Source organism: Ips typographus, linkage group LG2 (genome assembly GCF_016097725.1).
Source record: "Ips typographus isolate SLU linkage group LG2, UJ_Ityp_2.0, whole genome shotgun sequence".
NCBI classification, from domain to species: Eukaryota; Metazoa; Arthropoda; class Insecta; order Coleoptera; family Curculionidae; genus Ips; species Ips typographus.
The window spans coordinates 20,023,819-20,042,316 of NC_138423.1; the positions used below are offsets into that span (position 1 = coordinate 20,023,819).

The following is an 18,498-nucleotide window of genomic DNA, read 5'->3' on the forward strand; positions in this document are numbered from 1 at the left end:
AAACGTTGCTGGCGTTCTTTGTTGTTTAAGTTCTTGGGCGCGTTAAGACACGTGCTATTAACAAAAAGGTATTTACACCTTTTATCAGGGTAGGGCATCATTTTGACAATTCCCACCATGAAGAATACCAAATAACTATTCTGAATGCATTTTAGATTATTTCAAAACAAACAAATTCATAAATATTCAATTAACACCATAAGAATGTGACACCTGGTAAGGCCAGACTTGGTATAAACACTATAAACCAATCACACTCGCAAAAATAATTAATTCCAGAAACAGCGTTGACTGTATTTTTAGACTGCAAATAAAAACTGCTTTTTTTGTCCCTCTTAAAGGAATTTAATTCAAATTTAAACGTTTTTTCATTGAATCAAATTGTCAGGGAATGGAAATTCTTGCTTCTTCCTATTTCGGTCGAGGCAATCGGCGCAAATAAAAAGTTTACCAATTTATCAAGTCAATGATCTAAATGAAATCGAAAGTTTGCGGACATATTCAACAACACAAAGCAGATGAGAATTTTGAAAAGGTTGTATGTTTGTAGGAATATAAAAAATGGATCTTTAAGTTTGAACTTTATGTAGCATGTCACGAACACTATCAATATTGAGTTCACGTAGAGCCCTCAATAAATATCGCGTGGCATGATACCAACTTTCTAAACATAGGAAGTTTTTTCCAGTAGTAAATACGCTATAAAATAATGAAAGTTTTATCCAACACGACAGTTTCGAGTAGAAGTAAATAGAATTTTTAATAAAGGATGACATTAATCATATTAAATAAACGAGATGTGAAGGATTTGATGATTTTGTCTCATCAAATCTTGACATTGAATGTATGGCATGTAAACTTTACTGGCCACTTTAAAATGATGGAAGTTCATCGACCTAAGTAGCCAATCTCTTCATCATTCATTCTTTGCTTTACAATTATTTGAATTGACTTTCTACCTGTCTACCTGGTATCCAACATATTTAGCTGACTAGCATAAATCGTTCACCTTAGGGTTGGACATTAAAAAGGGAGTGGTTCAGGTTGAACCACTGATAATTTACAAGCTTGACTTAATCTAGTTAGGTACAACTCCTGAGTGTTAATGTCTGAACATTGTGTCAAACAACTACATACAGCAAAATCATGTAGCTGCAAAGTCTTAAGGAGTTACTGACCTAACATTTCATAACATGTCTGCAAGATATCGCAAGTCGATCGTTAAAAGATGTGGTTCCACTAGCTTCCGCAGGTAGGTATAGCATTACAAACTATTACAAAACGTTTCGTGGGTGTGTCTCGCCTCGTATGTCTAGAGTCCGTGACCGTGAACACATTCCCATTTCACTCGAAAAACGAGTCAACCACGGTGTGGCTACGTGAGGTCATTCATGAAACTGTAAGATTATTTCAGTTATGCAATATTTCTGAACGTGTTGTAACAGTATGCAATTGAGCGCCCCAGTATTGATTGGGATTTTCTCGCTGTCGAATGTATTACTTTCGCAATAGTTTAGTGGTCGTTTTACCCAACTGGGCCGTCGTAAATACGAAACTTTTGACGATAATAGCACACACGAAAGTTGTGTGTTATGAAAATCTAATTTGATATTTTAGAAACTCACTTCAAAAACTTTGCACATCAAGAAACACTTTATTAAAAATAAGCAACTTTTGTATTGTGTTCTAAAGATTATTTTTTAAAATTAAATAAATAATTTCAGTGCTAGATTACATCTTCAAACCAGTTTGAACTGAAGAACATATTTACCAATGGGTTTTAGAATAGAGAGTTTTTCTAATAGAGAAGCCATAAATTACCACTATTCCTCCACACAAGATAACAAAGTCATTTTTTTTTCAATAACCAAATGGGAACAAACTTGTCTAGATTATAATGCAGAAATGACTTTGACTAATTTACATTCAGTAGTCTTGGGTATGTAGTGTGTCTGTTGTAATTCCCTAACAGCAAAAGATAAAAACACGCTGTCACTATTTGTGGCAAAAAAAATAGGAAGCCTGTTGCCGCAATTTTCTTTCTTATCGTAAATAACAATTTTCCACATGACTTAGATTTAGAGTTTGTAATAGCCCGGTCGTTATATTGTTCTAGAACAAAGGGGATGTTTTCCTTAAATGTGGTTTATCCTGCAAATTAGAGCGTATGAGATATATTATAATAAAGTTAACGATTTGTTTGGGAGATAACATCTCGTTTATAGATCGATGATCTTTTGAATGTTTTGTCCACCTCAATATGTGTGTGGATGTTAAAGTTCAGAGCAACAAATCCTTTTGCGCCAAAACCCTGACCTAAGTGGATTATTTGGATCGACAGTATAATCTATTTTCGATTCGTCGGTATTAAAATTCTTCACTGCTGTGATTTTAAATCCTATATTCACAAAGAGCGCTTGTGTCCAAACTAGTTGTAAAAACTGGAGATTTTTTTATTTATGTCAGTCATTCTTTCTGAATGACACACGACATTCGCCTGTAAGGTCCCCTATATTTTTGCTTTTGCTCGCGTTGACAAGCAAAATTGAAAATTCCTTTCAAGACTAATTCGACTCGCCAAAGGAATTTCCAAGCGCGTCTGCGTACAATAAATAAAAAAATTAACACCCTCCAATTCTTTAATGTTGTGTGAATGTGATTTAAATGTTTGCGCGTTTCGTAATTGGATTTGCATAAAGTAGCGTGCAAATTAGCATGCCGGTAACGTTTTCGGTAGCGCATAGCCGTGGTTAATGACTTATGTGATGATTATTCTTGATAATGTGTGCATTAATAAAATTTGCTGAAAAACCCTTGGCATATCTTATTATACAGTTTGATCACAAAGCTTAATTTGACTACTTAAAGCCACTGATGGAAGCAAATTAAACTGAAAGAAAATGTAAATTTAACTGTGAGGGTTGTGTAGCAGTTAAGGAACTTTTCCCATAGTAATTAGATATTCAGGTGGCATAGTTAGAAAGTCGGTAGGTACAATGAACCGTGTTAAAATGTTTGCAGTTTTTTTTCCAACCACAAATCATCTTTTGTTAAACATTATTTAATGACTTCAATAAAGACTTCTGGACACAACTTATCAACATTTCAAATTATCTCCTTTGTTTCATCTGTCTTCGTAGACCATTCCCAGTATTTTGACCTCTAGCTGGGGTAATCCGATAAAAGATGATACGTTTTCTTTATAGTTCCAGAAAGGAGGACCATAAAACAGAGAGGTCCCTTTAAGTCTGCCACGTATCTGTTTTCTTTCGGGTCCCGAGTCGATGAACTGGTCCTTTGTTTAATCTAATAAAAATATATTTTTGTTCAGTCGTACAAATTGATCCAAAACCAGAATCTGGAGTGTAAAGCAATTTTCCAACGTTTGATTTGGTTTGAAAAAAACGACTTTCCATTGAATGTTTATGTATATTGGGGAATACGCGTTTCATTCATAAATAACTTGCCGGCTTTTTATCCGGTTTCCTGTAGGTTTTGTTCCGGCAACGTTGGGTTTATCCCTCCCCAAGGTCGGCCAAAAGGGAGGGAATATGTATTTGCATTTACGAGGGTGGTTCAGAATTAGGGTGTTTCAAGTGGTGGAAAAATAGCTTTGTTAGCCTTTCAGTTTACTAAGCTAAGATGAAACGTCAGGATCTACTTAAAATGAGATTGGTTGTTATTAATCTGTTTGCAAGACCATCTGAATGATGATCAAAGTCTGATAGATGATGGAACTGTAAGAAATTTTGTAATAATACGTTTACTTCACCTACAGGATGACCAGACTTATATTCTTCTGATATTTTTTGTTAGATAAGAACTCGCATAAGAAAGAATACATTTGACTGTAGAATAATGTTTTTAAGGAAGCTTTTTCTCGTATTGTATTAAACACTCACTCGGACATCGTTTAAACAAAATATCAACTTTCAATCATCCCCCTGTATCACCCTTTTACGATGCGTGGAAGTTTCATCGCTCAAACCGCCACTGGGAATCAGCCCGCCAGTTTCACTTTCAAACGTTCCAGTTCGCGAGTTTCCGTTAGTCATGAGCACAACCCCTCCAGTTTGCCAGACACACCGAAATGGTGATGTGAGGAAGTCTTCATCAGCTGACAGTCATCCGGATGTGACTAACCTAATGTTTGCTTGTCTTTTTAGTCAGTGATTTTAATGGAAAGTGTCGCTCGAACGTGAAAGTTAGTAGAGTTTCTTTGGTAGAGAGGGGCTGATTGTTTGAGGTTAACTTTTTTCTATTTTTATTTGTTAGAGTCAGGTAACGTTACGCTATGTTTTTTTGTTTTTTTTTTTGTTATAATCAGAAGTATCTCAATGTGATTACTTGAGTTTTAAGAGGGTGAATGCTTGCCAGAACCTTCGTACTATTTATACTTTAAAAACTTCTTAACTTCAGCAGCACGTACAACTTGTTGTGTCTGGCAATCATCCAGTCGATTTTACTAATGGATGTTTAGTCGGCCTTTATGTCATATCGCGAATCCATTTATTTTCCCAGCTATCGAGCAATTATTCGTTCCTTAGGGATAGCTAGTTATGCAAACGAGGCTTCTTATCTAAACTGAATTGCTAATTGGGCTATTTAATAGTTTGATGTTACAGTGCTTATCCAGTTACAAAGTGAACTTAATATTATTATAGATTGGAGGGTAGCCTTAAATCAGTCTACTACTACATTTTCTCTGAGAGTCATAACTCATAGCTTTTAGTATTATTAGTTAGGTACCCATAAGTAATTACCTACCTATTACTATTTTATTCATATCTGAATTAGAAACTTAATTAAATTGCAAACACGAAGGTCTAAGGTGAAGGTTTACTGTGCCGTAGAAAGGTAAATAAAATAATTATTAAATATTTGTTATAGTAAGAGTGTTTACGCTATTTTTATGCATTAATTTGCGAACTTGGCTTAGTGTACGAAAGTGAATTCTACTAACAAACTCCATCTGGATATTCACTTTTATTTTTATACGCGATCGTACATTATTGAAAATAGTTTCCTGTTTTTTTTTTTATTTTCAAAGCCTTAACTATCAACACAACAAAATGTAGCTGGTGATATAGTTCATTACAAGTCAGACGTGTTTTCCTACATTGCAATTAATTTACGTTTAGTAAGTTGTGACTCAAAAACTTCCAACATTCTCGCGATCCTTTTTAATACAGTACATTTGTAAGCTTCGAGCATTGCTTACTGAAATTATTATTATCTCGATTGGAACAGACTGTATTAAATTTTGCGTCAATTTTATAAGCATTATATAAGTACGATGAGTTGTTTGTGGGCTGAGCTCCTGCGTCACATGGCATCTATTTGCTTTGCTTTGTTTTCAACTAGCTTCATTACCTTTAAATTGTTGTACGCGTTTGATAATGATCGTTTCGACGACATTGAATTGCTCGTTTAAAAGGATTAAAACTGCATATCGCTATAGTTTACAGCAGCTTTCGATTTCATTTACTTTTTTAGATTTAAGCTCATTATTTGCATTGGTACAATTCAAATACTAATAAGAACTAGGAGGACTGATTAAAGTTACTCCAACCGCTTTAGTTTGTGCAGTCTTTTATAAATTCAACGGTTGTACAAAGGATCAAAGCAAACTTGAATGAATGAATTTCAGAAATAGCTTTCACAAATTTGTTTTACTGATTTTTAGCCTAAATTATCTACTTCGTCTCGTTCTGGTAGGATGAGAAGAAATCATGGTTTGAAAATTTGAATTTGGAAAAATATGAACTTTACAGAGTTGTGGTTGAAAAGACATAACTAATTTTTTAAGTTTGTAAATCATAAATTTAATTTGCTGAACAAAAAATATTTAGATTTCTCTACTTAATGAGCAAGCTTCTCCTTTAACTTTTTTCGCAGTTTGCAAATTAAACTTTCTTATCACTTCTTATTAAGAAGGGATTAAACTTCTCGCTTCGTGAAAAATGAAGTGCCTCGCATGAAATTTTGGCAAGCCAAAAGAAGGCAAAAGGAATTTTCCTTCCAGGCTTTTCGATTCGACCCTTGACATTTGCCTCGTTAATACTACAATCTAAAGTTCACAATGGAAACTAGTTACTATTGAAACCGAACTTTAATTAAACTGTGTGAAACACGTGACTTAGAGATGGGGATGAGTCAGATGTTGCTTTTTTTTTTTGCGCAGAAAAAGCACTGGCTTCCCTAGGGAATATGTGAAAGTTCTCGTTCTTTTATTTGGTCATATAACTTCATTACTGCAACACCAAGAGCCTTTGCCGTTCGTATGCTTTGATGTGCCCTATAACTGAAAATTAGTTTTGTGTGTATGACTGTGACGGTGATGGAAACCTTGAACTAATTTTATAATGGTTTTCATAAATTTACGCAATATTTTGTTCATTAAAGCGTATTTAGGATGCCGGAAATATGTGAGAACTTATCGATTCTAGTATCATCATACTTCGATTTCTATATCATTTTCATTGATGTTCAAAAAATTTTGCGAACTCTGGCAAACTGGCATATCTGAAGACGCCATTATTGAGCGCGCACGTGCCTTGACCTTGACGTTGGCTAATCTGTAACCGAAGGAACAGTCTAAGCGCCAAAACAGGCGGTGCACCCTCATCCACCCCCTTCGACACGCGGTTTTATTATAGCGTGGGAGGGAACAGCTGTAAATGTTTTGGCACTGCCGAAGAAATAGTTTTGGGTTGACTTAAAATTGGATTTTGCTGATGGCGATCGAAAAGATCGAAACTTGTTTGTTAACTGAAAGATGCCAGAAAAGCAAAAGTGATACATTTACTGGAAGAACAATTCAAAAAGTATTATGCAATTTATTAACTAGCATAAAACTACATTCTGTTCCAGAATTTTTGACTTGTCTTAGACATTCAATATAGTATTGTCTCTTAGAGAACCTGACAAATTATTCATTTTTTTGAGAGATAAATAACAAAAAACTCTACCAGTATAACCACATAACCTGTTGAATTCAAATCCATCCGGAAAAGATTTATTACTGTCACCGTTACCTTTCCAACAAAAAGCTACAAATGTCCCTTGACAATGAAGTTATTTTAACGATAAATTGAAACTTTCAGATCTAATACTGGTTTAAATTGCATTTCATAAACAAAAAATAATTAATTCTTCTTAGCTAGAACAAGTAGCAATCAATCACCAAGGAAATGAACCTTCAAAAACACAGATTCTAGCCACTTGGGGTTTTAAGATTTCCTACATTTTAAACCCTTTTTTGTTTGCATGAAAATCCCCACGTTTTCTCTTATAATTTCCGGATGAAGTAGACCTGGCTGTAAAACTTTCTCGTGTAAATCCAACCAATTTCGTTGGATGAGTTAGGACTTTAAAAGAGTTTATTTTAAGTTTGGCAAGTACCGAAAAATAAAGAGTTGAATGCTAGCAAATTGGGTTTTAGTGGACTGTATGAAATTGCGGACAGATAAAAGCATAGTCGTTATTTAATTATCCCTAAAGAGGTTTTGTTGCTAGTAGCTTTAATGTGATAGAGGATTTCTAAATGGTTCAGTGAAAATTTCATGTGGTAATTCAAACTAGATCAGGCAGGATAACACTTAATCAGTGCAGCGGTAACGTTTCTGAGGAAATCGTTGACGTTAAGTCCTATTATTCCTGCGAGCTGTGCTCCAGTTGCTTCTAAATGTCAAAGGTCGAGTTTGGGCTACACGATAGGAACACAACTGCGCTAAAAACCTGGAATTATTATCAGTTTTGCAGAAATGTCCTGTAGCGCCTAATTTGTTTAAATTATTTTTCTTGTTAACATCTTGAGTTCAACACATAAAATGTCAATTTCATCGGTGTAACTAAAACTGTCTTAACATGCTTAAATTTAAGTAGCCTATATTGTTTAATTTACGAGTTATGAATTGGTCGTTGACTGGTGTTTTCGCATATTGACCTAATTGCAATTTCGCAAATGTTCCCACTCTCCTTGCCCAATTCAATTACTGTAGTAATACGATATCAACATTGGCATGAAGTAATTATTTGCCACGTGGTTTTTAATTACTTTCTATTTCTCCAAACCGTTCACGACATTAAATTATTCACGTCGAGTTCAATACAAAGTATTTCTAAAAATAAGCACTTTCCTTAGACGGGTAACGTATTATTGAAATATTGACCGGGATGGATGACGATCATTAAAACCACTGGAAATAAATAAAATGTCTGTCTGTGTTTTCAATTTCAGTTTCACAGTGATTTACTAATTTTCAAAACAGCTTAATTTAAGACTGCTGGTAGATCAATAATCTGGAGTAGATTAGGGGCCTACTAAAGTACTTTAAATAGGCGGGAATAAAATATTATTGCCAAGGCAAACGAAAGTTAATGTAATTGAAAAGTCCCACGAGACTTAATAGACGGTCTTATTACTGGCTGTCAGCAGTATTACACGAAATTCACTTTTTCAATTTTTTTAGTCTTAAAGTTACTTAATGTAATGTTCTTTTAATAACTTTTTTTAAATTTGAATTTGTTGTTTGTTCTTTTGAAATATTCAAGAACAAACTTTTCTGTCTACATTTTTTACCATTAATTGTCTATATCCAACATGTATGTAAATACAACCTGACGAAGTTATGACGCAGTCATTTTCAATACAAACTGAAATTTAAATTGGACTCTAGTACAATGCAACTGACTGTTACAAACGGAATTCATGTGTACTTAACAGAACACGTTTTAAAGTAACCAGATACACCACTTACTATTTTTTTCAGACAAGTCTCTTATCGTGCTATCGAATTATGTCTAAATGATAATTTTCACTTGTCGCACGCTCTACTTGACTTTAAACGAAGCATTGGGATATGGAATATGAAGTACCTTGGACGAAACTCTTCTATGCACAATGGCTAGAGTGTGATTATTTAATCACGTGCAGTCATAACTGCTGCGGAGATTATTCGTAATCATAATAACGCAGTCACGTGCGTTCACTTTTTTTCTCTCGTCCCGCTGTGTCAATCAAGCCACGTTGAAAATAACTGTCCAGTTAATTTTAGTGTATTACCATGTTGTCAGATCGACAAAAATACATTCAGAGTTTAGACAATCATCATGTTTGACAAGAATCGCATCAGATCCACTCCATTTTAACGAGAATGGCCAATGGACTAATCCAGAATTCGAAGCATTTAGCAGCACGCTCGATAACACCCAAATCCAGAACTAATGACCTCCTCTCTAATCATCAAGAGTTAGTAGTTTGGAAACGACACGCTACTCTTTCCTGTTTCTCGGAGGGAGGTTTAACGCACAAGTTAATTTGTTTGGTTGAGTTTAACGCGGTTTTCCTGCTAGGTTGAATTGGATTTTCACAGGATGGTGTGTGGTTATTGCCACTGATTCATTTTACAGTAAAAGTCCAGTTTTGAAACGTTCTAGTTCTATCGAGCAATTTAGTTGGACGTACGTTGAAAGTTACGTGCTTTGCACCATGAACGCACCAATGTGAGTAACTTTATTCAATGAAATCATTTTTGGAGTTTATCTCATTTCTGGTAAAGCTCATCAACGTTATTTCCGTCTCACGTCACCAATACTAACATCTAAAATTCTACTAATTAATCGGCTGGAATTTCCTTTGAGATTTTTTGGGGGCAAAATTTTGAGTTGGGCCAAACTAGCAATAAGTAAAACCTATTTGGTTACCTAAGCTAATATTTATCTTTATAACTTTTAGACTTTTTAGAGTAACGCTAAGGAAATGTAGGTGTGTCAGTGTGGCAACATCGCATTCACATTTATACATTCTCCCCAACCTCGCGTAGTGGGAGAAAACACGCGACAATACGCAAAGATTCCTCGTCAGCCTGTCCCTATCAGTGAGAAACTCTACTATACACTTGTGATATCGGTTTTTTTTTTGCCGGCAAATTTACTACGTTCCTTTTGAGTTTAGATTTCTACGTTCGAGTGTCATTTTCCTAATTTGCAATATTTTTTTTTTCCCCCAAAGTAAGGGTGCCAAACGCGTAAAGTCCAAAAGTTTTCGGTCAAAAATTTTTACCGAAAACCCGGTCAGTGAAATCCAACAAATCGAATCATTTCAGTGGTGTGGAATGCAAACATGAAATATACGCGGCACATCAATTGGCCTGTGTAAAATCGGAAATATCAACAACGCCGGAACCGCAAACTGTTTTGCCCAAAGAGTTGAGTCCTCCCAAAATTGTGGTAGAAAAAGTGGAAGAGGATAACGTTATTCAGAAATCAGTGATTACTCGCTCGAACCCGATTACTCCAGTTAAATGTGCACCTCCGTCTAGAACAGGACCCATTTCGGTTACGGCCAAATTATTTGCACCATACGAACCTCCCAAGGAGGTTCAACCACAACCGGAGATTGTCCGACCTCATACCGCCACCAAGACTATTTTTGCTCCCAGAACAGAGGATATGAGTAAAGGGTTCTTGACGTTTTCAGAGGAGGAACCTGGCCTAACAAGTGAGTACATTTTTGTTTAATTGTTCAATGAGTACGACAACAAAGTTTGAGGTCGAAATGCTTCTCTGTATAATCGAGCCACTTGGTTATTTGGTGTGAAAATTAATAGCATAAAAGTCAACATCAGCCAGGAAAAGGTGTTAAAAGAAGCAAACTTAAGTTTGCAAGCTAACGCAAATAATAGCCTTGTATTAATAGTTTTTTTTTGGCTGAGTACCTGCTGTTTTTTAGTGGTTGTTGGCTTCAAAACAAAAATTAGTTGTTTTTATTTGTGACGATAATATTAGAAAGTTTAGCAATAGATGGTTTGGAATGTGCCACAACATCTTGTTATACTGTTAATTTTCGTAGTCTTTAGATATATAAGATAAGTTTCTTAAGCCATTTGACAACATTTTTCTGACTCAAACTTGGAAGAAACTGCATTTTTGACGTTAAATCTGATTAAATTCCAAAATCATTTGGAAAAAACAAGAATAGGATTTTCCCTTTCAACACTATTAAATTAAACAATTATGTAATAAAAAGTAAACAGAAGAAATCTCATTAAAAAAAAATGCATAAAGCAGCTTCACAAAATTTAAACAACACGCTTTTATAATCTTATCAAATTACTGAGGTGCTGTTAAGCTCGCAAAAACAAATTTGATAATTTCGAGGTTGCGATAAAAAAATAGACGCCCGTTGCTATCCGTGATTATAGGAATATTTTTTAGTGTTACGTAACCTCAACGGGAGTTTCCTATACCATTTTGAAAATGTTGGTATTTTTAGTCGTTTGTTTTAATAGGTGATTCATATTTGAGTGGGTCATACAACAGGAAATAGTATTGATTTGAGTTTACCTTGATCGAGTTTTATTTTTACCTGTTTTAAATTAATAGTTTATTACGCAAATTTACTTTGATTTCGTTGATGTTTTATTAAATTTACAGTTTAAAAATTGATGCGCTAGGTATCAAGGCTAAATGTAAGAGCAAAAAGTAGAATTTAATAAAAAAATAATAGTTTCAATGAAAGACCTAAATCATCAATTTAACTAAAAAAAAAACAAACAATTTACACTTATTAAAAATTTCAGGTGTTATTATTTTAATCTACATCTCAAGGTCAAGTCTCAAGGTATTTTGATTTATGATCACTGAATGCACTTTGTTATTTCTACAGGAACTAATATTTATAGTTAGTAATTAAAAAGTATTTACTGGGTAAACCCCACTTTTGACATTTGCAACTGCAAACCACGTTTAAGTGTGTGTGAAATTGCACAAACTTAATCAAAAATTACCTTTTCTATTAGTGTGATAGGCTGTAGAAAGGAAAACATTGATATCAAGACAACAGGTGAAGAGAAACGTGATACGGTTGTTTACAAGAGTGATAATAACGTGCAATCAACAATTATTTAACTCGACAGAACAGTGTCAGTGCTTTCATAACATCGTGAATGCTCCAGTAGTAATCGGTTTAAATTACGATTAATAAACGATTTTGATAGGCTTATGGGGTGATTCTTTAAGTAAATTACTTGCATTGCTTGTCTAAAGACGATATTAAAAAGTTGAAATATTTACAGTATCCCACCTAAATAAACTTCAGACAGGCTTGGCATTGCTCGAAGTGCCAATATTTGTACAGTTGGGAGTCGTAAATCACATGCCACTGGACCAAACACAATTGAAAGTAATTAACTGTCCCTTATATCTTATACATTATGTACTAACGAATGAATTGTAAAAAAGGGTCATCCTGGCACCCATATAAGCTGACACGAAGCGTTCAATTACAGCTAAAGTGAAGGTTGACGAAATTGAAACGTTATTGACAACCACGAGAATGTGCTATTAAAATGAATGACATGGTTTATTGTTGTTTGTAATATCTTGTAGAAAAATTAAGTTGCCTTGAACTCAGGTTAAGTTATTAGCAGTTTGTGTAATTGCTTACATGCCGGTATTACTTGAAAAGTCACATTTTCAAACTATTTTAAAAGAAAACTGAGAATATTTTTATTAATTCAAAGCTGTCTTCAAAGACCCTAGTGTCCTAAATTAGTTGAAACTGTTGATAATCACCCCATTAAGTACCTATTTAGTTGTAGGTATATTAATTGATTTATTAAACTTAAGTTTATAATTGTTATCACACGTACCAATTTTTGCCCACTTGACCTTTAATAAATTTGAAAATCAACCTTAATTAACAGGTTAGTTTAGACAAAAACACATGAAATACAGGGTTATCAGAAAATTATACCATTTGAATCATTTTATACAATTTCAGGCACTGTGTCCCCAGTTTCGGACAGCACATACATTCTCCACTCTACTATATTTAGCTGAGGCTGTTCACCTCAAAATCGAGTGACTAGTTGTTTTTAACACACAGAACTAGAAAACATTGCAACGAGCAGGTGAATGGACTATTTTTCCATGGAAGATATTTATGCAATTTGAATGTAACTCAGGTCAATCCGAAAAATCCCTGTGCTAATCAAGATTTAAACAGCTCTATTCACATGGCTCATTGACAATTTTAATGGCGAAAACAACAGAGATTTACGATTGCGGTGACATTAATTTCTATTAAAACTAACATAAATGTGGTTAATTTTTGAAGATATTTTTGGGTTTGCAACAGTGTCATTAAATTATGTAACAGAAACCTGCATGACAGATGTTTACCGCTTTTTCTAGCGCGCTGCCAAATAACATTGATTCGACAATGTACGGTTATTTCAAAGTAAACTTTGATTTTTGTAGTTATAAAAAAATTATTTCCTTTCATACAGCGGTTTTATTGACCGTTATTGTAGAGCTTGTCAATGTGTGACAATGATGTGATTGGTTTTGTCATTATCACTACCAAAAACACTTTAACGACTGTTAATATAGGAAAAACTATTTTTTTCTTTTCTGTATTTGCAGTAAATGTAATTATTCAATTTTTAATACGTTACAGTCTGTCACTCATAGATCACATCTAATGGATTTATTCAACATGATATAAGTACCAACTAATTGAACTACGTCCACCTTGATCTTCGAGTTTACTAATAAGTGTGTCTGTTAAGTAGGCTAAAAGTGGTTTTAATTAATAACCCCTTTACATAATTCCTGATTTGTTTAATTAAGTTAAGTGTTTTCTAATGTGCTGGCAGCCTATTTTTCGGTTCATTAAGCTACAATTGTTTATCCACAATTATGTACCTATAGAGTTGCTTAAAGGAGCGTTAGCCTTTTTACGATCGCATAATGAAACTTGGTAAAGGTCGCACAAAGAAAACGTTCTGTGTCATAAAATTTGTGTTTTTTTTTATTAGAATTTACTGTGACGTTTATAAAATGTACGAAACATTATGTATAGCCCGGTCGCTGCTTTCTAGAGCCTCTAGCACCCCAATATTAGCATTCAGTTTCGTCGTAAATAGATCCCTGAAATGCGGGGTTTAGTTTATTGAGCCATCTTTTTTTTAATGGGATGCGAAAATTTGATAAGACGGAAAAGCAGAGAAAACTCTTTGTAAAATTCTTCATCCATTTTTTAATACTAATTTTTATAAATTTTGTTAGTTTTTAGTCAAAACTAGGGACAAGATCGATTTTTAAACTCTCAAAACAATATGTTACGCCAAATTGAGCTCTTGTAAATATCTCTCTCAGCCAAAATAGCGTGATCTGAATTACTCTAGTCGCAGAAACAATATTTCACATCAGTTTTAACAATAAAAGCAACTGTATGCAATGTCAAAAAGGTTAATTGATCGAAACGTAAACTTTCTAAAATCTAAAGAACGACCCATCGTATTATTTATAGCAATGTCAAGGCCGGCAATCAGCTGACAAATTACGTCACGCAAGACGAATATCAAACGAACTATCTATAATTAGCTGTGCTGGTTGCCGTATAGAAAAATGTGCCAAGCCGTTCGATTTACGCTAAGAATGTGAAAAACACCAATACCGCCAAATAGTACGATGATATAACCCTTTTGTGTTTACGACTGCGGTGTAGAAGTATTTTTCTATCATTATCAAACAATCTAATAGGTTTAACAGGCGATTTGTCCATGTACTACATCAAGGCCTATCATTAGCAGCAGCAGCAGCAACTTCCGAGTGATGTAGGAAATGCATTTGTATTGTTTTGTTATTATGCAGTCACGTTGTTGTTGTTTAGTGTGGGTGTGTTTATATTTATGTCATTTGTTGCATCTATATAGCCACTCTACCATAAATTTACGTCCCAAAACTGATATACGTATTTACATAACTGCTGGCTACTCTGAAGAGAACTCTAAAAGCCATTAGCAAAAAGTTTCCTCTCTTCATAAACTTAGCACCACATTCATGTGGGTCGTTAACACTTGATCGATGAAAATCTTCGCTAACTCTGTGTTTGCTTATGTAAGTTTTTTCGTGGTGTAGGTATTTTTTTCTAACTCACTTTCGCTGTTAGGTGGCTGCTGGATTTATTTTTAGATGCCACATTTGCAATCACACGCTTAAAAATAACACTTAATAATAGGAAATGAAGGATGTTTGGTTCACAGACCTATATCTGAAAAATTATAACACTATAGAAACGTAAATACAATTTTAATGAACGCTGCAAAAGGTTGTCATCTGTCATGCTAACTGGACTATAAAGCTATAAGATAATGTTATATTGACAATATAAACTTTGTTTTTTGACACATGTTTTGCTGATTTTAAATCACTCTGTATTTTATTTGCTCAATTGAAAGATCTTTTTTGTTTCTCATTTCAAATATATCTAAAAAAGTTGCATTATCAAAGTCACGTGTTGTGCTTCTTACAATTTAGGTTTTTACAACTTTTTTCTTTCTAAAAATTAATTTACCAATTTTGACAATTTCGTTAAATAAAATATTAATTATAATCGTATTGTATGTAATCGTAGTGTATTTGACAATTTCAGCTTTTACAACTGTCTAAATTTGATTTAGCAAATTTTCACAGTTGAAACTATTTTTTATGGTCACGTGACGGATTTGACAGGTGTCAAAAAATTGGATTGTGACAGCCTTTTACAATATCAACTTTTGCAACTGTCTAAATTTAATTTACCAAATTTTCAACGTTTAAATTACATTTTAAAAGTCACGTGACATGTTTCTTACAATTTCAACTTTTGCAGCTGTCTAAATTTCATCCAGCGGCATAAACAAAAAAAAAGTAAAACTATATTTTTTGAAAAGTAACCAATATAACCGCAGAAATTACAAAACAAGGTTTTCCAATTGAGCAAATAAAATACAGGATGTTTTATTTAACTTAATCAAAAGTATGACAAGCGATTGACATATGTCAATTCTGAAATCAGATTTTGGTGATTCAGGAGAAATATTGCAACTTTGCTAATTCACTCAGGACAAAATTATATTTGTGAACTTAGAAAACATTCAAAAAATCGTCTTGCACGTTTCAAAATTGACTTAAAACCCACTTGGTTCTGAAGTTAATTTACCGGACAATTAAATAAAACCTATTAAAGATCTCTTCAGTTACGATTAATTCTACGATTCTACCACGTTTTAAAACTGGGCGTGATAAATATTTGAATCACACCACACTTTCCTGTAAACATCAATTTTCAAATTAAAACACGCTTCGATCAGCAATCAAAAACGACCACCACAACAAACTTATCGCTCTGCACGAACTATGACGGCATAGTGATGCTGCGATAGGAAGAAGAAACACGCTTGCAGCACAAGGCGCGTCTTCCTTTAATGTCAATTCGGGTGGCAGGACTCGAGTATGGAAAAAGTTCGACGGGGTTATCGTGATAATTGCGTTAAGTTTAGTTAAGAAGGCCGCGGCACTTTGATAAGTGGTTATGTTATAAGCATCAGGCAGCTATTTTGGCTTATCAGTTGACGGTGATTAGTGGTTGTTGAATGTGGGACTAACGTTTTGATTCGTTTTGAAAAACCTCAAACTTTGTTGCACCTTTGAAATTAATTTTGTGTAGTGTCAACCATGATGATCTTGCCCTTACAGGGTAATTTTTGTTTTAAATTTGAGAAAAATGTGAAACTTAGTTTTTTCTCTATTATTGCAGTGCTAAAAGACGAACCAGATGATTTGACTCACTTGGCTCCTGTAGCGGGTGACGTTTGTGTTCCATTAGACGACCACCCTTTCTTAACAGATATGTTTGACGATTTTTTACTAAAGGACAACAGTTTCGGTCCTCTTCTTACTGACGAACCTTCGGACCCGTTTATATCATACAGAGATTACAGAGACTCTTCCCCTCAGCTGTTGTCACCTAACTTATCAAAGGTAAGCCGCAAGTATAAAATAAGTGGGCGTTGCTTCCATTCAATGAATTAACTTGCATAAAGTATTGTCGTCGTGCATTAATAATTACTTGTACCGCATGCAAAAATAGATCGACTAGTACGCACACCTCGTTTCGACCTTCAAAAAATAGAAAGTTTTGCAATTTTACATAAACGCTTGCGATTTCAAATTGCCAACATGTGACACTATTCAATTTTCAGAACTCAGATTGTAGTCTACCGTCTTTGTCCAGTCCGAACAGTTCGCTTCTGGACGAAGATCAGATGTCAACCTTCATGAATCTCCAAATGGACGACGATACTGATTTAATCATGAAGGCGCCCTACATACCCATGAATTTTTCCGAAGATTTGACGTTGTTCATGTCCAATGACCTGATGTGGAACAACAACGAGAAGAACAAGAGTCAGAGTCGGATACCTGAAAGTAATTCGACGTTGGCACAGATGCTCGGATCATCTGTGAATAAACGCACACTCAAAGGTACTGACAGGGGTGGCGGAACGGTGGAGGAAACTAACCCGGAGGTTTATACAAATGAGAAAAGTAAGGGGGCACACTTTCTCTATATATTGGTTAAAATTGTTGCACTGATGCTGTAAATACTATGCTGCATGAGTCGGATTTTCTATGCATTTCGAAAGCAATGAGCCGTAAAATTAATATCAAATAAAAACACTGGGACAATATGCTGAACAATAACAATATGGTTTTTAGTTATTACGGTTAACTGTGTAAAGGTGAAATCAATTTCAATTTTTGTTTCTAAATTTCAATCGCATTAAGCATGGTCGTACTTTAAATGTGTCGTTTATAATCACTGTAAAAGATTGTTATTGTTCCGTTTTTAGTAATTATTATGATAGTAGGACTTCCTACCAATGTTTTTTACGTCAAGTACGTTACTCATACAAATTTGCCACTATGAAAAAGAAAAAACACTCTAGATGAGTATGTTGAAAGCTAAAAACTATAAAAAAAACCGTAAACGTACTACCAGTTAATATGATTTGCAAGGTTAAGTGCTTACGTTTATCAAAAAGAGTCAGTCATTTATTTGCGCTAGAATGTGTTTGTTTTGATCAATTTATTTGAATTATTGGAAAATAATTCAGTTTGTATTTGAAAATTATGTATTTATTGCCAGCATTTAGTCGTTACTTTAGTACTTAACTTAATTCAGCAGAAAAGGTGAGGGTGTGGAACAAAACTGAGTGTAATGTTGGTTTTGTAGTCTAAATTATCGGAATTGCGATTAATATGGTTTTCAAAAGGTAGATAGTACATTAGTACAGAATGTTCCATTAGGGATCAAATTTCAATTCATTATCATTAATTGATTTCAAAAAAAAAGCACACTTTATCTTCATAGTTTTTAGATTTTTTTTTGTACCTTTTTATTCTTATAAAACGAATACGTTTTGCTTTTAAACCTTGAACTAATGTTACTATAATAGCAGACTAATAATTATCATTGACGTGTACAATGAAATGTATGTATCGTTGAAAACAGATGACTTTGCCATTTCCTATTTGAATTCTGTACATTCTCATACAAAACAGATCTGAGTGAAATAACGTCATATTTTCGTAAATTGTTTGGTTGGAGAGGCTCAATTCTATTAAAATTACTAAATATAGGTTACTCGGTTAATTATTATA

General features: G+C 34.1%; 1 protein-coding gene across 2 annotated transcripts in view; it reads left to right on the forward strand.

Annotated features, from left to right (window-relative positions):
* sima (HIF-1 transcription factor component sima) overlaps positions 1–18,498 on the forward strand; it is a 42,883-nt gene that overhangs the window by 18,219 nt on the left and 6,166 nt on the right. For both annotated transcript variants that reach the window (XM_081972353.1, XM_081972352.1), the window contains exons 8-10: positions 10,110–10,504; positions 16,592–16,815; positions 17,037–17,382. In XM_081972353.1, the coding sequence (XP_081828479.1) occupies positions 10,110–10,504; positions 16,592–16,815; positions 17,037–17,382 (965 nt within the window). The remainder of the gene's footprint in view (positions 1–10,109; positions 10,505–16,591; positions 16,816–17,036; positions 17,383–18,498) is intronic.